Consider the following 26,389-nt stretch of genomic DNA (forward strand, 5'->3'; position numbering starts at 1 on the left):
ATGAAGTTAGTCACCACTATATGCATAATTTGCATTATTTATATCAATTCATCCTCTCCCCTACCCAGTAGAGTACGAATACGGTTATGCTACAACCTAATTGGGACATCATTGCTTTTGACAACAATCAAGTCTACTAATGATATATATATGCAGTGCAATTTTCTGCTGACCTAATAGAAAAGTTCAGATGTATATATGCAGTGCAATTTTCTGCTGACCTAATAGAAAAGTTCAGATGTATATATGCAGTGCAATTTTCTGCTGACCTAATAGAAAAGTTTCTTCTTATGATCGGGAGAATCATTCCCACCAAAACCAATAATGACGCTACAACAATCCGAGGGAATTAAGGAAATACCATCTGACGTGGGAAAATGCTTATAAAACTTTCGTCGGCAAACGCAACCACCACCAACTGCCTGTCTGGCCCTACAGCAATATTGTTGGGTTGGGTAATGTTCACGACGGTGCGGACAAACTCCCCGCGGCAGGTGAACATGTCTACGCGGTTGTTGTAAGAGTTCGCCACGATGATGTGGCCTAAGCTGTCCGTACAAACATCGTAGGGAGAATCCAGTTCACCTCTACCACCTCCAAAGCCTCCGACCACGAAAAGCGTATGTCCAATCCAAGTGTACACAAAGATACAGTCAGTGCCCCAGTCGGAAACAAGGCTGTTGCCTTCATTATCTACCGTGCTGTTGGCTATAGCGCTACCAGGTTGAAACGCATGTTTGATCTGAACATTGGCTATGGGAACTAAACGCTCCTTGGCTATCCGTGTAAGTCCTTAAGCTTGGCGTGCACATCTAAATCGGTGATTGTCTACATTTTGTTTGAACTTTTGCTTGTGTAGAGCGTTTCGTTAACCGACTAATTTCACTGATTTGGTTTTGCAATACTACGTGGCATTATATGATGTGGAGATTTGATTTCACTGAAATATGTTTCAAGCTGAAATGTTCCAAACTTCATATTAAGTGAATTGTAGTAGAAACACATTTGTAGACATTTGCGATGTAAAAAAAAATCACATAAAGACCCCCCCCCCCCCCCCCCCATCATCAAAAGTCTATCATGGATTTTCTCCTTCCCTCTAGGCGCTGCCCGAAAGATAAGTTGTCTTAAGACATTCGTTTTAACTATGTTTAAAGTCCCAGATTAGGTCTGGGCATAAAAGCACTCTCAACAAATCAAAGAACTACTAACAGATCACTTGGCAATTCCAACTACTGCTGAGGCACAAACAGGTGTTTTCAACACAGGAGAGTTAGTTTTTATGCTGCACTATAATTTACTTAAGTTGCTGCATACATAATGATTATGAAACAATTATCATATTTGTAATAAGTCCTCATGTAAGTTATGTAAATCACAACACAGAACATTGAATACTGATATCTCCTTTATTTACAATATCTAGAGGTTGGCAGAATCACCATAGCCTGGTATCCACCCTATTCTAGCTCTGGTTTTCTCCAACAACTGCTTCTACACAGAATAGTCACGCCCCCATCCCCATTGAAATGTTTGGTCCCTACGTCCTACTTTACTTTGGGAAGTGAATATTTCTCTGAAGCAGTGTAACAGGGAGTGAACTTTGGAAAGCCATTTCGAATCCAGTTACTAAGCCATTACGAGGACCATGTGACTCGGAGCCAATCAGAGCTCTAGCCTACGTTTGAGGCGAATATTCAATTGCGAATTGTTTCTCTGTTTATGAACAGGTTCTAGACTGTTATGTACATGAATAATCAAAGGAGTAAACAGAGCTAGAATAACATGGGTACCAGTCTAGTTCTGTTCACAACTGTTTACTCATACTGTACTGGTGTCTGAAGGGATCTTACAGTGACTTTGCACTCATTGTATATAGTCCTCCAAATAACCTGAGTCATCGTTATAAGTAGGGCATTACATGTTGTATGTTATTGTATGATATTTAAATTGAGACAAAGGATGTTGGTGAGTGATACATTAATACAATCAGGGCTCTCCATAAGGAAACATGGCATTGTAACATCTGGTTATGATCTCATCACAACCTTAGCAATTTCTTAAAAGTTAGGTAATTTGGCCTAAATTCATCAAAACTTCCTTGTTTTTGGCCAATTTCTACCCTCCCCAGAGCTACAACATCACCCTGCTGTATATTTCTGGAAAGAGGGCTGCCAATGGTCACAGGGCTACAGGAATATCATTTATAAGTACATGTACATGTACTTCAGTAGGTGTTGTTTTTCTCCACAAATCTCACCACCACCAGCAGTTCTTAAACCAACAGTACAGCATTGATGCAGCCATCATTCTCTGGGTTGTTGGTAACCTGAGCATATTTACCTGTGGAGCGAAAGAAAAGAACATAAAAGAATAAATATCAGCACATGTTAAACAAAACAAATATATGTATACATTGTATGCAATGTTATACATAAACATTCATTTGCAGTTTTTAGAATCACTTCTGCACCTCAAACATCATGTAACATTACTACTATTGTTTCAACCGTGAACTCAAAGATACAGCAAACATTCACTATGACATAAACTTTTAGTACTGCAAACTTAAACAGCTTTACAGTAAGCTAATTACCATCTTGCACAGTTTCTGTAGATGCGCCATGTCCACTATGATACACATACCAGGAGATAAATGTCTTTATTTCATTGGCCCAAGAAAGAAATGCAGCTTCCCAAAATACAATCAAGATGATCTTTTTTTATGTTAATGATTAACACTTAATGGCTGTGATAATGTGCTAGTCCTGCCAGTCCAAATTTAAGTTGTTTGCACAAAAGAGTTTGAAGAAATCTTGACAAGACTGACCCCAGATGACTTTTCCTCCTTGTGTGACCAGCCCCAGTTCGGACACGTTGACCTCGATGACAGTGCCTTTAGTGATGACCCCCAGGGTGGTGTAGAGGGGAGAGGTGGGGTTCTTCTTCACCCCGATGATGGGCAGACAGAAGGTGGCCTTCAGCTCAGGATGTGTCACATGTGCCTTCTTAAACCTCAAACCCTAGAGGAGTCATGATCAAAATATATTAAAACTTATGTAACAACAGCAAAGTACATAAATGAAGTGTTCTTCAAATCAAAAATACTAATTACTTAATCCTAAATGGTGTGCATTCAAATTCTTTTTAAAATACAGTCAAACCTGTCTATAGCGGTCACTCAAGGGACTGGCCAAAACTGGCCGCTAAGGACAGGTGGCCGCTATGGAGAAAATGTTGATTAATTTACCACGAGTGACACATGTTTTCAGTACCCACTGAGATACATTTATTCACCGTACAGTACACATGTAAACAGGTAAGGCACATTTTAGAAGTTCGATTGTTGTTCTTTTACTCCTAGTTAGTTAAGAACAAAATACATGTTGCTCAGTTGTCACTTACTGTTCGTTTTCGACTGTTTTCAAACATAAAATCGTGGCGACAATTTTCCTCTTGATGCGTTGGTTCGGTTCCCGCGTGGCTTGTGTTGATCAGCATCTACCGTTATGCTAATAGGGTACTCAGAAGAAGGTCGCTCTTTTGAGGGCTTTTTGTCTTTTCAGAAAATTGCAACAGCCCGAATTTTACATCATAGTAATATTATTCACATTCATTTTGAAGCTTTTGGTTTAGTAATTATCCTCAGTGATACTTTGCAGCAAAATAAATTTAGTATATTATACCTCCGTAACAGTGGTGTCTTCCGTTGAACTTTATGCTGCTACCAATCCAGTTTGTATCAGCGCCATTTTGAAAATTGCGTGAAACACGTTTTGAGCACAATATTGGAATGAATTCCCGGTGAAAACGGAAATAGGGCCGGCATTCAAATATTTCGCGAACTTACCGCATCAGGTACATGTGTGGGTTGTCTTTTTCCAAAAAGCTGTCGTAATATTTGTCCAGTCGAAATGCACAGAAATGGTCAATTTTACCTCGATGTACAAACGCTTGCCATGTGAAGAAAATTATTCTTGACTTCGCGTCAACCTCCTTGGTCAAACCATGGATTTTCTAACAAAGATAAAACATTCTGGTTTTCTTTATTATGATCCTATCCAGTTGAGTCCATATAAATTTGATAACTGCGTGAAAAAAATGAAGATTTTGAACCCGGCTTGCGGTGGCGATGCGGCTTCTACCGGCGCGCCGTGACCGTTATCGGCAGTGTTACTGTACTCGCGGGACCGAAAATCGTCTGGCCGTGACCGCGTTGGACAGGTGGCCGCTATAGCTTAATTCTTAATGCTTATGTCAATGGGAAAAATCCAAGGGACCGACAAAAAGTGACCACTATGGGCAGGTGGCCGCTATGCAAAGGTGACCGCTAATACAGGTTTGACTGTATAAGAATGGATTTATGGAATATGCATGAGCTTGAAACCATTTTCATGTAACTTTTCCTGTAACACACTTAGAAGAGAATGACTTTTACTAGTAAGGTTGCAACCAATTTCATGTAAGAAAATAAAATAATGGATCGGAAAACTGCCCATGTCATGAATACTCACCATTGGTCTGATGAATCTCTCGTACTTTGGAGGTTTTCTAGTAAATCCTTCTCCCACGTATGTTACCTTGGTAACCATACGTTTCCAGGCTTTTTCTGAAAAAAGTATTGATTGAGTTGGTGGTATTCTGATGTAGCTGGTACTTCTTGTATAAAATGTATGATTGTGCACAGATCTATCTTCCTTGAAACATTTCCCAGATATTTCAGACTGATGTACAAAAAACAGTAGAACAAGCATGTTTCCTTGTCATTAGGATACATTTCGTTAAATTCCTTTCCAGACCATATTGTGTATAGGGCAGTGCCAATTTCTGTTTCCTTGGGCCACACAGATAACATTACAGCAGTAGGCTAGTTGCATGACAAACAAGCATTATACACAAGGCTATTGTTGTGGTTTTATTAGAATACATGGACAGATATAAATGGTTGCCATCCCCCTTAGATTGCCTGATAGGAAAGACTCACTTTTAGATTTGCCTGTTTTGACGACCCTGAAGACCTCTGCTTCTGACTGGGCTCGCACCTTGGGCAGAGGCACCTCCCACTTTCCCTGGAATCACAGAGGTACAGGAGAACTATTAGTGAAAATTGTGATCTCAAACCAGTTTAGCTCACCAAAGAGCTACTCTTCAACTGGTTGTGATGGAGGAGAAAGACGCTGTGTACAGTATCTACAGGTCCATATTGTACTGGGGAAATTCCCTTAGCAATTTTCACAAGCACAAAGAACAGTGGACCAGTAGTGTTACAGATACTCACTGCTTTTTCTTTCCTCTTCTGCTTGATCATGTTGGAGAGAACCTTGGCGCGAGACTGTCCTTCCCTGTCCAGTAGATAAGCAGGGACAGCTCCCTGTGGAACCTTGTCATCCTTACGCTCTTTTGTCTTCCTCTCTTCATGCATCTTCAACCTGAAAGGACAAATACAATTATGTACCTGGTCTGCTTTAAGTAATTTTCCAAAAGGGACAAGTGTATGTTACTTAGAATTGTGGAGAGAGATCAAGCCTCCGTGTTTATTGAATAATGCCTTTAGAAATCAAGCTCTAATCTGTAAACAGAAATAAAAGCAACTTACGTTTTCTTCATCTGTACCTTCTCAGCATGCCTCTTCTTGTTGTACAGCTTAGCCCTGGGGAAATGTAACAATCAGTTTATCAACACCTTAGCATCCCATGTTACAATAATAGTAAATACTTATATCCAACATTCTTGTTGAATGAACAAAAGAATTTTGAAATATACAGTCATTTTTTTCTGTTTTTGACAGTCACACAAACATGTATTGAGCAAAGCCAAGAACATAACATCAACATCAACGAAAATACCCCCAGATAACCCCGCTAGGGGCAAAGTAGGGGGGGGGGAGGAGGTCCCAGGCTAAGGCGGGCAGGCCTCCAGCCTGGCGCGGAAAGACTCAACGGTGGGAGCCGTAACAACCGCGCCAGGCAGGGCGTTCCACTCGGGTATGGTGCGGGGAAAGTATGAATATTTGTAGGAGTCTGTTCGGGCGTAAAGAGGTTGGAATTTGAGCGTGTGGCTTCCCCGGGTGCGCCCCTGAGCTGGTTTCAGTAGACTATCTGTATTAATATTGATGAGGTTATTAACTAGCTTATAGAAAAAGGTGAGGCGGGCGTTCCTCCTCCTATCAGAGAGAAGGGTCCACTGCAGGTCATTGAGCATTTGTGTCACGCTGCTAGTCTGCCGGTAGTCATTCAGAGTCACTCGGGCGGCCCTGCGCTGGACGGCCTCCACCGCCTGTATCCCTTTGGTGGTGTACGGGTCCCAGACGGTGGCACTATATTCCAAGTGGGGCCGCACCAGCGCGTTGTAACAAGTGGCCTTGACCCTAGATGGACAATGGGTCAAATTGCGCCGAATGACCCCTAGTACCCTGCCGGCTTTGCTAGTGGCGTAGTTGATATGGGTGTCCCACCGCAGATCGTCGGACAGTTGTACTCCAAGATAGGGGTGGGACTTGACACCGGTGAGGGCTTCTCCACTTACTCTCATCTCCCAAATAAACGTACCGGTACGTTTATTTTTTTCAGCCTCAAAATCCACCCAGTACGTTCTTATTTTGGACAGTACGTTTATTAATTTTTTGAAAATCAGAGTTTTGCTAACCAGGGATTCCATCAAAATCGAAAGTTTGGGTATTCCTGCCCATATTTCCCCGACATTTTTGCTCATAATTTGCTATTTTTCGGCCTAGCGGCGTTGATTTCCCTGCTGCTATGACCCGGCATTTGTGAAATCCTGGCGGTACTAACATGTCAGTCGATCTCGATACAAAGTAAATGTTGTTATCTCAGACAAAATAAGACGCCACACTTAAGTTTTGAAATCTATTTTTCATATAAACAACATTGACAGTCTTTTCCCGTTCTAGACCATCTGAATTCTTACAGTGATCGCAAAATTTACGCCCGAAAAAGACAAAAACATTGCCAAAAGAACAACCTTGGAACAACGTAATCAACACCATGAATGCTCAAGTTACCATTGAGTCGCATGTAAATTCTACTCACGTGAAATACAGCCTTTCCTCAAAACTTTTAGAATATGAAAATAACACCACATTATGACAGTGTCTTAGCATTAAAAACTGAATAATACTTTTAAAATCTACAAAAACATTTAAATCCTACGGTTCCTACCACAAACATGAAAATTCAGCCCTTGGAAAATCGCCACAGTACAGTAACGCACGCCACTAGAAATTTCCCACGGACGGAAGAACTCACTTCTACCAAGGGGAAACAGCTCTTTTTGATCTTCCAATAAAACTCTTTTGTCTTTGTCAGAAATGTGTGGTATTTCAAGAAAGTGACTTCCCACTTAATAGTTGATAAACAACACTAAGTTGCAATCTATATTCAGTAATTATCACCTACGATGTTTTGACAAAAATCACTCCCCTACAAACAAATTGGCTGAGTATTCTCAGAACTTCATGTAGCTCTCTGTTAGCCCCGCCCCTTACTGTCTGTGTTCCTGTGTTCGGTGCCGCTCCGTCTGACTCGCGCTTTGATGTGTAACATGAGAACCCTGTGGTTTGTGGCAATGTTTTAGATGTAACCAAGGAACTTTTATTAGTTTTTATCAGAAAGAGAATCTCTAGCACAAAATAGAGCAAGCCTGAGATTTCTCACATCTAAACAATGAATTTGTTGACAACTAAGTTTCTCAAAATGAAAGATTTTTTCTGCATACATCAAGGGTAATTTTTGGATTTGAAATTATTTGGATTGCAACAACACAATAAAGGAGAATATGTGATAATGTTCTTTATAATAAGGTGATTTTGTGGAAAGCATATACTTCTAGTAATGTTTACAAAATTAATCCATGTTTCTTTATGCAATGCATACATGATAAATGGAAAGTTGAGCAAGAAAAAGTACTAGTAACAACTAACATCATACATGTCATAGTTCAACCTTTTCTACATGGCTTTTACAAATACGTAATACTTGTATTTTCATCGGATATTCAGGATATGGTAATTTTCTGTTCAAGTTCTAAATGTTGATACATTTGTACAAGGTGTTACCCATGCAAGTGAACTGAGAAGTTTGGCAACTACTTCTGTTTTAATGATATGCCAGTTTATACAACAATTTTCCTTGATCACTTGGTTCAAGTTCCAAGTAGAAAATACATGTATCATGTACATTTTCACTTGTTGAATTTGAAGCACCGTTGGCCCCCGCGGGGAACCTATGCCCAATTTTTCCAAAAGTGGAGAAAATGATTATAATTTGAACAAGATATCTACAGTTATTCGGTTCATTATTTACATACTTATATAGAATATGTAAATAAAAATAACCTACCTGCTTATCATCTTCTTTCCCTAAGACAGAAGTAGCATGGACACAGTTAACGTGTCAATTTGGTAATTTTCCGGGGGGTACGTTTATTCCGGGGGGTATGTTTATTAGATTTTAAAAATTTGTCCAGGGGGTATGTTTATTCCGGGGGGTATGTTTATTTGGGAGATGAGAGTAGGGAGTACTGGGTTAGGATGGGGTGCTTTTTACGGGTGATATGGAGGATGTGGCATTTAGAGGGATTGAACGACATAAGCCAACGATTTTGCCAATCTGTTAGCGCATCAAGATCAGACTGTAGACCTTAAGAACATTCAATCATGACAATAAAACATGCATGTTTTACTTACTTGAGACCCTTGAGTTTCTTGGCTTTCTCTGCCATCTCGTGAGGCCGCCGAGCTTCTTTTTTACGTCTGAAAAAATAGGTTGGATGTAAGAAAGTTCTACATGTAAATGCAACTTATACTTACAAGTTACAGTATATGCCTTGGTATACAACACTGGTTAATAGCCATTGACAAAATATATGTACAATTTATTCAATTTTATTGAGAAATTTAACTGGCAGAAGTGCAGTACAATGAATATATGACTGAATTGTGTTGATTTTTAAAAAATTAGGAAGATATAATTATATGAATCTGGTCCTATACAGGTATCTATCTTTACCTTGAACCACAGCCAGTCGATACCCTCACGGGTAATAAGGCTGTCCTAGTTGTGGCGGTAGTAGCATCAGTATGTGAATTGGTACTCATATAGGTCTGGATGCCGTCCCCATTCCTGCCCCAGTCTTGTCTTGAACTCTTTCACTGTCTTGCTGTTGACCGTGGTCTGTGAGAGTTTGTTCCAAGCGGGGGTAACTCGTGTGGGAAAGAAGTGTGCCCTCGGGCCTGTAGCTTTCTGAATTTGATACTTGAACTGGTGTCCCCGTGTGTTGGTTGCCAAGCTTGGCTTAAACATGGCTCTCCCACATAAGTTGCAGTGGTTGTTCACTCTGACTTTGTCAAACCCATGTGTGATCTTGAACAGCTGTATTATGTCGGCTCTCTGTCTTCTGTAGTGTAGCGTGGGAAGGTCCAGTTCTCTCAGCCTTTCAGAATATGGTAGGTTGGCTAAACTCTTCACCAGTTTTGTTGCTCGCCGTTGCACTCTTTCCACCATGTCCCGGTCTCTCTTGGTTTTGGGGTGCCATATTGCCGTAGCATATTCTAAGTGCGGTCGAACCAGGCTTTTATACAGCAGTGAGAAGGATACACTGTCCACATGTGAGAAGGTGTGCTTGATCAGCCCTAGTGTTTTATTTGCTTTATTCACCTGCACTTGCGTGTGTTTGCTGAAAGTCAGGTTCTTGTCAATGGTGACCCCTAGGTCTTTTTCCTCTTCTATACTCTCCAGCGTGTGCGTTGTTCCGTCTACCTTATTCATTGTATACTTGTGTCTGGGGTTAGCCTTCCCGAGGTGCATGACCTTGCATTTGTCGGGATGGAATTGCATTTGCATCTTTGTCGACCACTCATATAAGCTGTTCAAGTCCGCCTGCAAGCAGGTTGTGTGTGCGTTCAGTTCACAGTTTTGGGCTGCAGCATATATTTTCGTATCATCTGCAAACAGGGAGACAAAGTTCTGGATCGTTTCCGGAATGTCTGATACGAAAATCGTAAAGAGAAGCGGTCCGAGGACCGAACCCTGGGGCACTCCACTTGTAACCGGTTTCCATGAGGAGGCACTTCCGTTCACCACAACCTGCTGCCTTCGTTGTGTCAGAAAGTTACGAATCCATTGCAGAAGGTTTCCGCCAATTCCGAAGGATTCAACCCGTCTCAGAAGTCTCTCGTGTGGCACTGTATCAAACTCTATAGTCTAGAGTCTGAACTCTGATGCAGCAAATATGAACAAAATATCTTAACTAGATCTTAACGAATGAGTCACAAGACTCTTTTCTGACACATGACAAGTAAAACTTTGACGAGAGAAAAGTAACTCACTTTCTTTCATGGTAGTCCAGTCGGTACCCATGTCTCTTCCTGTGAAGTTCTATATGCTCGTTCTGAGGCTGTTGATCACAAGACAATGTTCGTAAATACAGAGTTATAACATCGTCAACAAGTTGGTAACAGAGTCTTCAGGATCCAAGTGTACTTTTGGCTCACATAACTTAAATTAAGATTCGATAATTAACAAGACTGCATGCCACATACATTTCTTTTTTTCTAGTAAGGGCCTGTATCTGTATCTGTATAGCCGGCCAAAGAATTAGACCTTGGTACTCTTCAAACAGATGTTGGTATGGAAAATGTTTACGTTTTCTGGCTGCCAAACACAGTTGGAAGGGTCAACGTGACAAAATTTCACGAGCTAAAACAGCACAACCTTCTACCAAGGAGGTTAAAAATTAAGAACCTCCTTGCCTCTACTCAACATCTGCTTGGAGATTAACATTTAGGGCCTCTTTAAATTTAATCCTAGATGCAACAACAGTTCCCTCAGACATGAATTAGGTACAGCGATGTAAAAATATGTAGAATTCTTCAACATTTTTGGAGGATTAACATGACCCCGAACCATTAAAACCAAGGAGGTTAAATATACACCTTGTTAAAACGAAGACTGATTTCGCAAAAGGAGCGTCACCATGCCGCCCCCCCTCCCCACATGTGCGCACATGTGCACGCTTGTGACAACGCTCAAGAATACACCCCACGAAACTATACTCGCTTCTACAGAACTAGCATGACGTATGGCATATTTCACGTCACCTATGGCTAACAAAACTTACCATGGTGGGATTTTCTGGATGTTTTCGTCTTTTTTCAACAGCGAATTTTTCCTTTCCTGACTACGGCTCCCGCCGGCCTCGTTTTCATTACGGGTGATCACATTTACCTTGACTTTACAAAAAACTACTTTGTTTTTACAACAACAAACAAGATATCCAAGTCATCTCTTTAATTTCGGCGATGCTAGCCTTAAGTTTGTTGTTCGTATGGAAAATGTCCCCTTTTTTCATTGTTATAGAAATTTAACGCTTTAATAAACAGGTTTCAATCACCCCCTTTATTCCATGATCGTACAGTCCGAAGGTAGTTCAGTTCAGAGGTCAGTCAGTAGGAGTGTGCCGGTTTACGCACATTGTTGTTTATTCCAGCAAATCTGGTCTTTAAATACCGATTCCTGGGACTTTGAAATCATTATTTGCCGAAGGAAAGAGCAGAGATCCTTGAGATGTCCGTTAACTACGCGGCGGGACTGTCAGATTACGATCACAAGGGGAAATGCGGTCTGCCAGAGGTGAGAGAAAACTGCATGCATGTTGACTTGGTATAATTCCTCCTGTACAGAAATATGACAAGGTTTTTTAATTCCTCCTGTACAGAAATATGACATTTTTTTTAAAATTCCCCCTGTGCAGAAATATGAAAAGTTTTAGAATTCCCCCTGTACAGAAATATGACAAGTTTTTGAATTCCCCCTGTACAGAAATATGACACGTTTTTTTAATTTTTCCTGTACAGAAATATCACATTTTTTAATTCCCCCTGTACAAAAATATGACACGTTTTTTAGTTCCTCCTGTACAGTAATATCATGTTTTTATAATGCCCCCAGTACAGAAATATCATGCTTTCATAATTCCCCCTGTACAGTAATATCATGTTTTCATAATTCCCCCTGTGCAGAAATATGACCCAGCGGAGGTGCTTGCGGAGAAGGTGTCCCAGCTGGCAGACATTATTTGTGAGTCGCAGCACCTGGTGGTTCACACAGGTGCAGGCATCAGTACATCTGCAGGGATACCTGACTTCAGGTGAGACACCTGGCTTCAGGTAAGACACATGTTTATGATACCTGACTGCAGGTGAGACACCTAACTTCAAGTATTAAAGACACCTGACTTCAGGTAAGACACTTGACTTCAGGTAAGACACTTGACTTCAGGTAAGACACCTGACTTCAGGTAAGACACCTGACTTCAGGTAAGACACCTGACTTCAGGTAAGACACCTGACTTCAGGTAAGACACCTGACTTCAGGTAAGACACCTGACTTCAGGTGAAACACCTAACTTCAGGTAAGACACCTGACTTCAGGTAAGACACTTGACTTCAGGTAAGGCACCTGACTTCAGGTAAGACACTTGACTTCAGGTAAGACACCTGACATCAGGTAAGACACCTGACGCCAGGTAAGACATCTGACTTCAGGTAAGACACCTGTTAATGATACCTGACTTCACATGAGACATCTGATTAGTGATGCCTGACTTCAGGTGAGACATAGCCTGAATTCAATCAAGCCTCCTGTGACCGCTCGCTGTCCTGTAATCGGCGCGGGAGGGGAGAGAAACCCCCGGACAGCTGGAGTTTGCGTTATACAGACTAAGGTGAGACAGATCTGTTAATGATACCTGGTGTCAGGTAAGGCACGTATCATACTATTTACAGCAATACCATTTACAAGTTTGTAAACTAAACTAAACTGAACTAAGCTATGGTGGAAGTGAGCTGGTATCAATACAAATATCAATGTCTCAAAAAAAAATAAAGTTGACACTAAAGGCTATGTGATAACTGTTTTATGGTAACTTCACATGTACTGTGAGCTGAAGGAGAATTGAACTTTATAATTAAAAAACATGTTTTCCAGAGGTCCCAAAGGTGTGTGGACTCTGGAACAGAAGGGTGAGACTCCCCACTTTGAGACCACGTTTGAGTCTGCCTGCCCCTCCCCTACACACATGGCGCTGGTGGAGCTGGAGAGACTCGGCATTGTGAAGTACGTCATCAGTCAGAACGTGGACGGGCTTCATGTACGCTCAGGCTTTCCCAGGTAGGACACAATGATCACTCACACTCACTCACTCATTATCTGGTTTATCATCTGTTGTGGCTTGATGGCACACTGCCAGGTGCCTCTGTCTTGGGTGTGCTCTCCAAGCAGAGGTTCGGCTCTGGCTGGTTTTTGACGTCTTTTTACGCATTTTTGTCAGGCTTTCTATTTTGTCAGGGTTGCTTTGTGTTGGCTGGCTGACAAAAAGAAACCCCGACAAAATAGAAAACCTGACAAAAACGCCTAAAAATACTTCAAAATCCAGCTGGAACCTTACCTCTGCTTGGAGAATATTGCGGATGAACACTGTAGGTTAAGGTGCTGAAGGTGAAGATGTCATTACTAATATAAAGATTTTCTGTTGCTCCATTTTTACAGGGATAAACTATCTGAGCTGCATGGCAACATGTTTGTGGAGCAGTGTGACAAGTGTGGGAAGTAAGCCTTCTTTTTTTACAATAGATTGTTGACTAAAGCTTAATCATGTGCCAGGACTCAAAATAAAGAACCATGTACATATTTTTTTGGAACTTTGAAAGCTTCTTACATCAAGGGATATTGAGGGATCTTTCAACTTGGAAAAATTTTGCTATCATTTGTAATGTACAGATATGCAACAAAATACAAAATGTATTGTTCCACTCTGAAAGATGCAAATAATCTATGCATTCCAGCTTTTCTTTGGAACAATAATCTAAACCCTGAAGCCATGATAAGATTTTTGTAGAAGTTGTTCTTGGACTATTTGTATCTGTTTCAGTTTGAACCCTGATATGGTTTGTGCCTAGTTCTTTTTCATTCAAATTTGTGTAGTCTTTCTATGACCATCTCTGGAGAAAAGGAGAGCAAAAAGGGTTCTGTCAGAAGGCTGGATCATACCTGATGTTTTCCCTCCCCACCAGGCAGTATGTCCGTGACACAGTTGTGCCGACCATGGCCTTGAACCTCACAGGTGGACAGTGTACTCAGGTCAAGGCAAGAGGAAGATGCAGGTCGGTCATCTCTGTTGTCTTTCAAAATTTTGCAATGTCTGTCTTGAGAGCAAGCACTTGTTCCTGTCACAGATAAATCTGGCTGGAGAAAACATTATTCCTTTATTCTATTGTCAGAATCTGGCTCAAGGCCCATATTTAAAAAAAAAAGCAATGCTTAATAGTAGTACACATCAATACACTATATACACAGGGTGCGAAATACCTGGTTGCACGTTGCACAGTGCAACAAGATTTCGGTTGGTGCAAGTTAATTCCAAACCCAGGTAGCGCAGTGTGCAACCTTATATTTTGAGCCAAAGATCTCAAAGCTCACAAAAACAAAAACACAGTGTCACTCTCATAAAATTTGGTAAATCTTCAATTGAAATAAAGAAATCAACACTTTTTCGTTTTAAACCATCCAAAACCCTTCATAGATCGTGGAATTTGAGCTGAAAAAGACGAAAACACACTGCCCTCGGCTAAACAAGATGTTGTTAGGTCAATGGGAACAAAATACTATCTAATTTATATTTTGAAATATTAGTAGTATTATACGCTACATACGAGCTTAATTTGAAGAAATCGGTGAATGTTGCTGGAGCAACCTGAAATTTGGATGTGCAACCTAGCATTTGCCCTAGGTTGCAACATGGGCAACCTGGCTCAAAAAAGTATTTCGCACCCTGTAAACATACTATCTAAATGATGCTAGGGCTAAATGGTGATAGTGGCACTAGGTGGGCTCAGAGAGAAGACCTCCATGTAGCCTAAGATTTTGATAAAACTATTCTCAGATGCCAAAAGGTGACATCTGAGAATATGGCCTGTATTTACTTTCTTTGCACATATCTAGAGGGAAGTTGCGTGACACCATCCTTGACTGGGAGGATTCCCTACCAGAGAGAGACCTGACACAGGCAGATGAACACAGCAGGTCAGTAGTGTACAGCATCCACTTTGTTGAACTTCGAGAACATGTCCTAACCTGGGTGCCATCCTATCTTCTGCCAGAGCTCCATACTCGCTTTCCTCTTTTTGAGGGAGCCAAGGTAGAAAATAAGATGGCACTAGGACATCATGTTTCTATCAGGGAATGAAATTTCATTGTTGTCCTGCTTGGTCTTTCTTTTTAAATCTGAAAGGATAGGAGTAAAATAGGCATCTGCTACTTATAACGTTAATTCCAGGTGTTTGGTACAGGTAGTGCTTCACCTTACAGTTCCTTAAGTTTGTTTCTGCCATTGCCATATTGTTTGCACTTCCTTGAATATGACATGCTCTTTATTCCTTTGAGAGCAATTGAATTTGAGGACAGGTACATGTTTGTTTGGACTATCTCCTATACTGTGAGCAGGGCTCAAATTCATTCACCTATTCCAGGTGCAGTGGTGCACCTAACCTTAAGATTTAGGTGCATGCACAACATCTTTGGTGTACAACATAAGATTAAGCACATGTATGTTAGCAACACTCTACAAACCCTACTTCATAGCTTGGATCTGATATTTGATAGCTAACTTCACAATTTTTAAAAGTTGATACAACAGAGGTTTTATTATTTTTCTGTTGATTCAATGTTAAGAATTTGCTATATACATGTACTAGTGTACAATAGTACCTTTAAAAATGTAGCCCTCTACAAATATCTAGGTGCATTGGTGCACCCACAGTCAAAAATGATTATAAGATGCACAGCTCCAATTTTGGGTGCACAAAAGTGCACATGCACCCAGTATTTTATGCTCTGCTTTTAGTAATTGGGTTTCTCCTGTTGCAGAAGTGCTGATGTTGCCCTTGTGATGGGGTCGTCCCTGCAGATTGTACCCAGTGGAAACCTGCCCCTGCTCACCAAGAAAAGAGGAGGCAAACTGGTTATCATCAACTTACAGCCCAGCAAACATGTAAGTACAAACACTCATCTTCTAGACATTAGGAGGTCTGTTAAGGTGCGTATTATAGAATCTGGTCGACCAAAGTCACTGGTTTTGGTCCTTTTTCCTGCATTATAAGTTGAATCTACCATACTACTTTGCACAGCAATATTTACAGTGTAAGAATGGGACTTACCAATGCTGGAAATGTGAAAAAATAATGTGAATATGTTGAAAATTACTTGCAAATATCAATCCGTTTTGTCACCGAAATTCTTCAATACACTTCTTTAAATGTTTTTTACCAGATAGATGTAGTGGATTATGAAAAGATGAATGGCAACATGAGTGGAATGTGGTAAACTAATGATAACTAAATGATGTAAAAAAAAGGAAGATGCAGAAAACAATTCCACCAGTTACACAATTTGCCCTACATGACATTGTGAATATGTTTTGATAACTCATTGCTGATACATCTTTTTCAGGACAAACATGCCGACCTGCGCATTCATGGATACGTTGATGAAGTGATGTCCATGATGATGAACCAGTTGGGAATCAACATTCCAAAGTACACAGGACCCACCGTTGTCCTAGAGTCTCCTACTCGACTCAGAGTCCCACTCAAAAGGGAACATACAGTCAACAACCTTCTCAATGGAGACCCACAGGACAGGAAAGATACCATCCTTGAAAATGCTGATGATTCCACTTACTGTGGACAGAAAATAAAAGCAGAGGAAAATGAAGAAACTAAAACAGACAACTTAGGGGTAAAGGATGCCTGCAACAGTGTAAAGACCAGTGTAGAAACGGACACTGACACAGCGGTTTCCCTGGGATCTAGTTCTAGTAACAATGTATGTCCCAGCTATCAGTCCCATCAGAAAACAGAAGAGAGAATCACTGCTAATGACACACTTTCAACTAAGCAGGATGTGAAGCATAACTCCTCTTCTCAGCACACAGACGGTTCTGTGGCTACTAAGAGGCTGAAGCTAGACAGCGATTAGTAAAGGTTATCATTGTGATATAGTTATCTTTGTTATAAGAAGTGCGTACGTCATCAAAATGCTATTGTTTTTCTTGTTCGTCTGTTATTGTTCATGTTGACCACAAGCATGACATTTTAAGTATGATGTGTCCAGCTGTTGGTTATCAGTCTGATTCAGGTTCAGTCGGGCACAGGAATAAGAGATGTGCAGAAGGCCCTGGACTTATATTTTCTTACAGCTTTAGAAGTCCTGTTTTTCTCATAGTCACATAGAATGTAGCACCAAATACTAGTAAAATATTATATACATAGTAGTGGTAGCACTTGAAGTAGTACATTGTTCTTGAGTAACAAAGACATTTAAGTCACACTGACATGTTGATCTTGATTTTTGTACTAGAGTTTGTTGTATTCAAGTCTGAATAAATATTTTTTGTAAAGCCATCGAGAATTCTGCCTCATTTGACCTGCTTACTTTCCACAAACCACATTTTTAATGATACAAACTTACACAAATGCTCATACCAGCTTTCATTTGGTATGAAAAAATGAAATTATCACGACTTCTCAGATTACATACAAACCGAAAAATTTGGCTTAACATCTGCGGTTTTCCTTAGTACTTTTAGCACACGGCTGTAGTTTCAACTACTGTCGATGGGGGTCGAAATGCTACCACATCTTCCTCAGCCTGAAAGCTATCTTCTACTAACCTCCATGCTACAACCAAATACAGCAAATGATACAAATAAGGTTTTGCTGTAGTACTGATAGATACCGTCAGGGGTCGTTAGATCTCCTTTCTTACCCCGACCTACCATAACCATAAATCCTGAAAATCCATCTAGATCTATCTATCTATTTATAACGTTTCTTACAAGTATATGCAACACAACGCTTTAGAACTATGTATTCTTGCTAGTTCGTTCTTTGAAGTTTGAACGTTACCACCTTGCAGACTTGTACAGTCATGATCCTCTATAAGTTAAAACGTCCTTGCATGATCTTAAAGACTAGTTTTAATTTCTTGAAAACAATGATCTTCTCGGCCTTAACACATTAACTGCTGGCACAGAATGTCAACGGATATCTGAAACCAACATGATACGTTTAAACTTTCAAAGAGATCGTAATGATAAGTATATGTGAGTTGGACAAATCCAGAATACTAAATTAATTTATATAAACGTCTCAATTCAGTAACTCTCTTTCCACCCCCTGCTGTAGACTTCCCACACCACCCACTCTCCTAAACCATTACTAACCTACCCTCTCAACAACATGGCAATCAAACTGTCCATCGACACAAGAATAAAAGCTGTCGTGTGATCTCAAATCATTCCACCAACCATCACTGTAAATCGGGTACTAGTATCTCACCGTAGCCTCTACCAGGCGCCACAGCTCGCTGGAAAAATGGTGCCAAACAGACAGATAGTGCCACAGGAGTTAGCTGGCCAGGGAGTACAGTTTGCGACCTTATTTTGCAACTTTCCACAGAATAAATTGCGTATATTTTGCGCCATTTTGCCGGATGCGATTTTTTCCAAGTTTTCCAAAATGTCGCCAATTCAGGCGACAAATTGGGGCCGATTGTCGCTTGTTCGCGTTAATTTTGAAAAGAAAACGAACCACTTGACATCCACAACTATGCCACAAACTAACGCTCGGAAACACCGAGTCGGTCCTGTCGGTTGGAAACGTTTCAGGACTGTCATTCCGAGACAGTTCACCGACTGAGACAGAACACTTCCTTAACAAATTGCAGACACGAGGTCGATCGGCTTGAGTCGTGTGCTCACCAATCAGCGAACACTTCGCCACATTCTTCACACGTTTAACTCCTCGCCTTGAGCAATGCCAGACCCCCAAGTACACCCTTAACTCCAGCGGTCAAGTGCGCTTTGGGCGTCTGGCTGAATTAAGCACGGGGTTACGGGATACTAACAGAAATTGGGCCCCACCTTTCAGAGTGAAGAACAGCGAGTTTGCCTTGCTGAGATGTCCTCAAGTGTTGCTGTTGAAGGACAACGTTATCCCGTAAAAAAGGAAAGGCATGCACGTCACTATCTAAATATAGATTCCTTTTGTTTTTTTATAATCAAAGACTCCAACGCACCATCTTTCGGAGTGAAGAACAGTGAGTTTACATTGCTGAGATGTCCTGAAGTGTTATTGTTGATGGACAACGTTATCCCGGAAAAATGGCAAGGCATGCACGTCACTGTCCACATCTAAATTTAGATTCCTATTTCTTTTATTATCAAAGACTTAAACGTGATTCAGTAACTATATACAAACACAACTGAGGGACATAAATTGTCTACATTTAATTTGCGGGTGTTTCTAAGCTGTGACGTCAGTTGAGCTGTTTTCGTGAAAGTGAAATGTATAACAACAATGACCGCTACATGTACATAAATGACTAAGAAATGTCAATTTATGTACGATTAACTACATTTTCTTTCATCATACGGTCCAACTTCACGATAACACTAACAGACGTCACATCATAGCATGTACATGTACCAAAGGATGTGTTGTAATCTAGGACATAGCCATATGTCAACAGAGAAAGAAAAAGAGGGAGAGAGAGAGAGGGAGAGAGACAGATTGAAATCATAACTTCGCATTATGAAAATATGACTACGTTGAAAACAGTTGCTGCTGGTACCATTGTTCTTGTACTACTAGTATGTAACGTCGCATGTGGATACATGGTAACTGAGTATCACAGCTCACTTCTTATCTGTACTTATGAGGTCAGCGATTTATGACATAATACATTTTAAGAGCATAGCAAATTTTGTTCTGCATCCTTTGGTCTTTGGGTACCGAATATGTATTCTTTGGTATAAAAGTAATGAATTATATTACCATGTTGGAAACGTATACATTCGTATACCATGTTCGCAACATTGTTAACGATTTGTGTAGAATTTATGGCTAATCGGTTCAGCCATTAAGACTTCCAGAGCACTACGTATGCCATCGTCTCACAAAGAAAGGATGTCTAATACTAACGTTATATAATATAATGACATATAATATCGGGTGTATTTGCAGCCAGTGCCACAGGCAGGTACCCAATGTGTAGGGTAATGAGGCTGTTTAACGTGTTCGAGGCACCTCCTCGAGCACGGGACCCCCGTTTTACGTCCCTCCCGGAAGACGATTTCGTGGAAAGCTTCGTGAGGCTACAGCAATCCGGACGTCCTTGGTTGGTCTCCCATCCAAGCACTGTCCGGACCGCGCGTTGCTTAACTTCCGAGATCGAGGGATCGGGTGTATCCAACGCGCTCAGAGGTACAGTGATTCGGCCAGGAAGGCAACTACCTGGCCTCTCACAGAGACGTTCGAGGCGATTTGTATGTACCTAGGAATGCTGCAATACAAGCATCCAGTATCTGTAGTTTGCGAAAAGCAGTCTGACTCTAGTCCCTGTTTTGATAACCATTTGGATCGGGAGAGAGTTAACAGAGTGATTCTGTTACAGTGTAGTACGTGTAGTTGCGTTAGTTCTGTGAACGGGTCATCCCTGTTTTCCTTCGCAAGATAATGTTACAATCTCCCACCAGTAAGATCCCAGAAACACGACCCGGTGACGGGGAATAAGATCCCGTGGAATGGCGGGAGTTTGTGCCAGGTCTGCGCGGTGGTAATCCTGGATCTCCGCCGACCATCGCCTGTTGTCCTGGAGAGTGTTACTGATGTTCTGACTGTTACTAGGCAAGGGAGAAACGTTCACCGGCCATCGTATCACAACACGGTGTCGAGGAAACTACAGCTGTGCATCCAGTCAACGTGAACTTCCTCTCCAGGAACATACCAACCACCATATATACACCCGTCAGACAAAAACGAAAATTCAAGTTGTAATACTAGAATCTACTAACATAATTCCACCAGCTAGGTACATAATTCCGCCACCCTGAAAAGATACGTCCAAACAGATCTCCAACCCAACGTCCCCCCGTATAACGCATTTCTGTATATCTAAACTGTGCATACTTGGAGGGTGCTGCACTAGAGATATCTCAAACCCCCTGTTTTTCACAATTTGGCGGATTTATGTAACCCGGCGGATTAATGTTAATGGAGGATACACTGTATGCTGTATATTCGAGACCAACAGTTTTCAAGGTTAGTTTCTTTCAATAACTTAAGCCCCCATTCAAGTAGACGGCGATTGCACTGCGCTCTCGCTGCGACCTAAATTTGATTTGTGTAACCCTTGATTTCATAATTGAAATATCATGCAAAATGTAAAAGTATGACTGAAAGGACAGCAAAACACACAAAGCGTAAAAACAAATCGTTTTATCTATGAATTTCGTAATTTCGATCTGTCAAATTTAAGGTCGCAGCGCGGTCACAGCAAGGTTGCCGCCCTAGTGGAATTGTGTTTAAAGCGTCGTTTTGTACATTCTCAGTGTGGGCGGTTTCAACCAGGCGAGGGTATCTAATTCCAAATAAACACAACAGGTTCCCAAAGAAAAGCAAGGTGCAAAGACCAGGTTTCTAAATGGTCCATGGCTACTTCACTTAAACAAGTCGGTGAATGCAGGAAACCATACTGACTCCATACACACGAGGGCAGCCAAAGCCCCATATTTCAACTCAACTGGTAAAACATTTTTTTGGAAAGCGCAAACTTTATCTTAAATCTAACATTTTTATATCACATCTCTTCAAGCAAAGTGTCATACGCAAAACTATCTGTATACCCACCACCAAAGGCAATAAAGATGACAGTCAAAATGATTCTGTGTTTTGTGCTAACAATATGATTTAGTTGTATCTTTCATCAACAACACGGCAATGCGTGACAGATGCATATCAGACCTAAACATGCCAACCCTGTGAACTTTGCAATACAAATTGTTTACGTATTACATCTTGCAGAGATTCTGAAACTACTTTTCCCGACACTATTTTTGTCTATAGAGCAAAATACATGTAACGTTATAGACAGCACAATACACTGCAAAACTATATTCGTATCTTTGAACAAACTGAAAAAGCACAAACAAAAATATATACTTTGCAACATTTACATTCAATGTATCACACCTGCTTTGCATTTCGACCTAACTCATTTTCTTTTGTGATCTTAAAAAAGGTATTTCAACATACGTTTTTGTCACAACTGTATTTATAAAGCAATAGAGAAATTCCATTCAAATGTGTGTACCATGTATTTCCATTGGTACGTAGCCATCATTCTGTACAGGGTTGTTGCCAGTTCCTCAAACTAGAACCAAGGACATTATAATGTCCTTGCTAGAACTTAGCACAAGTACAAATTATATGTGCATATTTGATGAAATTTCCACCAGTCTCTTGCATAAATCTTTCTTCATAGTGCAACAGAGAAATCCAGAGAACCTTGCCTTTCAACGTAAAGTTGTCCGTTAACATGTCACGTCTTTTTTTTCAAATTCACGGTCTCGTGCTCAAGGAGTGATGACGTATACACACAAGTTGCTACCTCAATGTTTCAGTTCTGGTAGAACCGATGGACGCCGGTCTTTGGAGTTCCCGGCTATCTTGCATTTTGGAATTGATAGCAAACGGCCATGTCTGTAAGGTAAAGACAAAAATAAAGTAATTATTGTAAATTTCATACAGTTATGCATCTTCAGCGATCTAGAATGTGCTAGAATCGACATTGTCCCTTCTCCATCTTAATGCTGAGACATAACAAAAGTTACATGTTTTCTAAGTTATATTTCTTATTGTGTAACGTCTACTAAAGGTTTACCACTACTAAATAAAGGTTTACTACTACTACTACTACTACTACTACTAACATAATTCCACCAGGGTACATAATTCCGCCACCCTGAAAAGATACGTCCAAGGGGATCTCTAACTCAACGTCCCCCAGTATAATGCTTTCCTGTATATCTAAACTGTGCATACCTGGGGGTGCTGCACTAGAGATCTCTCAAGCCCACTGTTTTTCAACGTGGCGGATTTATGTAACCAGGCGGATTAATGTTATAATTAATGGAGGTTATATAGTAGTATCGACGGTTGAGAAGTGAAACAAAGTGCAAAAGACTTGAACGCTTGCTGGTCTGTCAGTCTGTTGTAAGCTGAACGCCAGCCTTGTTTTGCTATATCGCGCTAAAACCGTTTTTCCCATGACAATTGTTTGCTAGAGAGTGAAGGTTGGAGTGGTCTTAAGCTAAACAAGCGGCGTCTCAGGTTAGTGTATTTTCCTATTCTGTATATATATACAGAACATTTGTAGCCCCCCCCCCCCCCCATGAATGTATAAAGTTTGGATCGTTACGTTTAGCGTGTTAATCGTTGATATATAATAGAATGATTGGGCAAATCGCTAATTTACATCTACACGTATATGTAGAACTCCTTTACCTATGAAACAAAGTTGAACCATCCTGGCCAATCTGCTAAGTCACATTACATTTTCATTTATAATGAAATGATGGATAGTAAGACAATACGGGAACTTGAATGTGTACTACGATACTTCAATGCAAACAAATCTTCTGAATATCTTTCAGTTGTCCTTGAAAAAAGACTGGCAAAACGGAGACTTCAAGAACACATACATATTACGACATAACTAATTCCGGTCATGGTTAACTGGCAGAAGGAATTGAAAGCAGCTAATTAGAACCCTAAAGGATGTGGCTATCTCGGTGCAGTAGACCCCGGCACGCGGACACGCCAGAACTGGGCACTATTCTCAGCCACCATATTCCCTAGTCGGTCGTCAGAGGGTCTAATCTTAGAGACTGTCCCTGTGAACACATGCACCGCTATCACGCGAGGCTACGTCAACGCCGCATGTTAAAGGTCCACTATGTAAGATTAGGACAATACAGAAAGTAGATTTCCCTACCATTTCTTTACATAGTGAGTTAAATCGACACTGGAGCATTGGATACCAATATTCAAGTTGCAACATCATTGCACCAAACATGTTTGAAAAAAACTGTGATCTTCCAACCAATCCATCGCGACCCACAGCCCACTTACAGTAAGGAAGTACTGGACTCAACAAACCTGTGAGGACTTAAAGATGATCATAAAAATGTTTTGAAAAATCAATTTTCACATTTTAACAATATTTGTATGTCAAACAGCCTTAATTTTTGCGGGTCCCCATGACAAATTAGGTTTATAGTTTTAGTTTTAGAAAAAAGGCGACATTCTAATTCCGGAAAACTTTAATCAATTTTGAATAGATTGACCAAATGAATTAATGTCTACAAGCATGATGTAACAAAAGGTTATCAATATCTAGGTAACAACTAGATGTCTCCTGGGACGTGGTCAGTTCTGCAGAATTCTCCAGAATTTGCAGAATTCTGGGAACCTCGGACAGACTTTGGCCAAACTGGAATGAAAGATTTTTTCCCTTTACTTGTTGGAATTTCGCATCATAACGTAACATCATCAGTATCAGATAATGTTATTTTCTCCCCAAATGTCAGAATTCAGAATTTCCGGAATTAGCCTGTCAGTCCTCAATCACAGTGTCTCCTGTAAGCACCAGAACTAACGGTTGTTCTTAAAAGATGAAGATGTTAAAGATGAAGGTCCAGTGAAATATCCATACAACGTCAGGCTTACCAGGTTGACCGGGTGCATACTGTTGTTCTCTACCTTGTCCTCCTGTAGAACCTGTCTGAGGTGCGCTATGTACGAAGCCGCCAGCCGCAATGTGTCCAGTTTTGAAAGCTTGGTGTCTGGGGGCACCCATGGCAACGTGGTTTTCAGCGTCACAAACGCCTTGCTCATCGTCCGCATTCGGGATCTCTCCCGAGCGTTGGCGGCGTTCCTCTGCTGGGGTTTCGGCTTGCCGCCGTCCTTCTCGCCGCCCCAGTTGGCCCGCTTGCGGCGGCGCCGTCGAGTTCGGTTCTCGGGAGAGGTTGCACCTTGGCCCGGCGAACTTGTCTCGACGTTGTCGGCGGTCGTGCTCTCCTGATCGGACTCGATGCGCTCCGCGGCCGTGTCATTCACCTCCTCGTTGTCGCTTGGCGTTCCCGTCGACATGGCGAGATGGATGTTGCTGTACACTCCAAGTATGAAAAGATTCTATTCAAGTAAGGCGCTACTTACAGGGCAGTATTTTGATCAGTAGTTTGTGACATACAAATGTTCGTGGACCACAGCCTTGAAGCCAGGTCACATGTACCTAACACAAGTTACAAAAGTCAGAGCAGTAATTCCAGGGCACCGCCAGTTGACAGACACGTCCGCAGTACAGCTTTTATCGACTTGGGCAGGACGCTACCAACAGGTTGTGAAGGGGGGGGGGGGGGGGGGGGGGTAATCTGATTTAATGCCTTTTATCACATGTATGTTTTCTATTCTTCCCTTTTACTTAATACTTTGTTTATCACAGCAATTTTATGACAAACCTAGACGACAAGAGAGTTTCAACAGACCATTTATTCGTTGGATCTCTTATCTAACGATATACAATTACGTCTTTGGGTTACAAATCCGTTCATTAGGAAGTGACCACAAACCGAGACCATGATAATTCTAGCTCTTCGATTTTGTACAATAAAGCAAGACACAGCAGAAATGTCGTTAAGTGTATATTTTCGTTGATGTGTTTTTTTATAGATATGCTATGGGAGAGATGTTACGTTTGATCGCAACTTTTGAACCGCCTTATCAATGTTTCCCAATCTTTTCCACAAAATTGATTTTGGGCGTTATCTCCAATGTTATGGAGCTGTGCAAAGCTGAAACAAGGAATGTCAACAATGTATATATGATCAATAGGGGTCGCAAGTCTTCACTTTCTTATACATTGAGCTCATGATGTACCTTAAACTCAGTAAGCTGAAATATTGTCTAGTCACTAGTTCTGAGCTTTGGAAACTTGTAGAAAGTGTTCAATCAGAAATGTGTTTGACGCTATCAACTGTTTTGTAAAGTTTGTAGGCTCCTATATTGTAATTACCGGAAATACCATTAAAAAATACATTTCTGGCAATCCTATTGTTTTGAACATATGTGCAAATTCTTGTTCGAACACGGAACCCCCATTTTACGTCCCTTCCGAAAGAGCGGTACAGACCCAACCGAGATGCGCTTCCCCTGATTGAACCTGGTGTCTTCGAGCTACCAACTAATTGGAACCAGGAGTTCAACTGTGATGTTGCTACCCGTTGAGCTACAGGGACATGTATGTAACGTTACATGTAGATATGTCCACATGATCGTTGTTATACCATAGACCTCCTATCACTCAGTATGCGTTGCTACCATGTGATATCGATACATCGGTGGTAACTACATTTCTGGCGTAACTAAGCAGATTTAGCGATGGTAGATTAGTACGTGGGTACCACGGACCACCGT

The 26,389-nt window shown here is 41.0% G+C and overlaps 3 protein-coding genes across 4 annotated transcripts; 1 reads left to right on the top strand and 2 right to left on the bottom strand.

The window, feature by feature from the left end:
- Nucleotides 1–1,390: 1,390 nt before the first annotated feature.
- On the bottom strand, nucleotides 1,391–11,256 carry LOC136428393 (ribosome biogenesis protein NSA2 homolog). The gene is made up of 9 exons (XM_066417865.1): nucleotides 11,137–11,256; nucleotides 10,346–10,413; nucleotides 8,705–8,770; nucleotides 5,597–5,650; nucleotides 5,279–5,429; nucleotides 4,985–5,069; nucleotides 4,515–4,609; nucleotides 2,831–3,023; nucleotides 1,391–2,343 (listed from the first exon to the last, which is right to left on the bottom strand). Exons 1-9 carry the CDS (start codon nucleotides 11,137–11,139, stop codon nucleotides 2,276–2,278), a joined length of 783 nt encoding a protein of 260 aa, XP_066273962.1. The 5' UTR covers nucleotides 11,140–11,256; the 3' UTR covers nucleotides 1,391–2,275.
- A 178-nt stretch (nucleotides 11,257–11,434) lies between these two features.
- LOC136428392 (NAD-dependent protein deacylase sirtuin-6-like) lies at nucleotides 11,435–17,476 on the top strand. Of its 2 annotated transcripts, XM_066417863.1 has the most exons (8): nucleotides 11,435–11,648; nucleotides 12,038–12,165; nucleotides 13,005–13,187; nucleotides 13,566–13,625; nucleotides 14,090–14,179; nucleotides 15,018–15,098; nucleotides 15,942–16,065; nucleotides 16,524–17,476. In XM_066417863.1, exons 1-8 carry the CDS (start codon nucleotides 11,583–11,585, stop codon nucleotides 17,049–17,051), a joined length of 1,260 nt encoding a protein of 419 aa, XP_066273960.1. In that variant the 5' UTR covers nucleotides 11,435–11,582; the 3' UTR covers nucleotides 17,052–17,476. The 2 variants fall into 2 exon arrangements, with proteins under 2 accessions (XP_066273960.1, XP_066273961.1); XM_066417864.1 differs by lacking the exon at nucleotides 11,435–11,648 and having other exon boundaries at nucleotides 12,042–12,184.
- Nucleotides 17,477–21,452: 3,976 nt separating this feature from the next.
- On the bottom strand, nucleotides 21,453–25,281 carry LOC136428394 (transcription factor 21-like). The gene is made up of 2 exons (XM_066417867.1): nucleotides 24,644–25,281; nucleotides 21,453–22,615 (listed from the first exon to the last, which is right to left on the bottom strand). The coding sequence occupies exons 1-2, from the start codon at nucleotides 25,064–25,066 to the stop codon at nucleotides 22,520–22,522; spliced, it is 519 nt and encodes a 172-aa protein (XP_066273964.1). The 5' UTR covers nucleotides 25,067–25,281; the 3' UTR covers nucleotides 21,453–22,519.
- Nucleotides 25,282–26,389: the final 1,108 nt, after the last annotated feature.

The sequence above is a fragment of the Branchiostoma lanceolatum genome, chromosome 2 (genome assembly GCF_035083965.1).
Source record: "Branchiostoma lanceolatum isolate klBraLanc5 chromosome 2, klBraLanc5.hap2, whole genome shotgun sequence".
NCBI classification, from domain to species: Eukaryota; Metazoa; Chordata; class Leptocardii; order Amphioxiformes; family Branchiostomatidae; genus Branchiostoma; species Branchiostoma lanceolatum.

What these genes read in the sequence shown, in the direction of transcription:
- LOC136428392 (XM_066417863.1), top strand. Translation starts at nt 11,583, where the DNA reads ATGTCCGTTAACTACGCGGCGGGACTGTCAGATTACGATCACAAGGGG. An exon ending in CAGTGTGACAAGTGTGGGAA is followed by an intron (nt 13,626 to 14,089) that starts GTAAGCCTTCTT and finishes CCTCCCCACCAG; the next exon opens with GCAGTATGTCCGTGACACAG. An exon ending in ACTTACAGCCCAGCAAACAT is followed by an intron (nt 16,066 to 16,523) that starts GTAAGTACAAAC and finishes CATCTTTTTCAG; the next exon opens with GACAAACATGCCGACCTGCG.
- LOC136428393 (XM_066417865.1), bottom strand. An exon ending in AAGAAACTCAAGGGTCTCAA is followed by an intron (nt 5,651 to 8,704) that starts GTAAGTAAAACA and finishes ACATTTCCCCAG; the next exon opens with GGCTAAGCTGTACAACAAGA. An exon ending in CAAAACAGGCAAATCTAAAA is followed by an intron (nt 4,610 to 4,984) that starts GTGAGTCTTTCC and finishes TACTTTTTTCAG; the next exon opens with AAAAAGCCTGGAAACGTATG.
- LOC136428394 (XM_066417867.1), bottom strand. Translation starts at nt 25,066, where the DNA reads ATGTCGACGGGAACGCCAAGCGACAACGAGGAGGTGAATGACACGGCC. An exon ending in GTATGCACCCGGTCAACCTG is followed by an intron (nt 22,616 to 24,643) that starts GTAAGCCTGACG and finishes TTTACCTTACAG; the next exon opens with ACATGGCCGTTTGCTATCAA.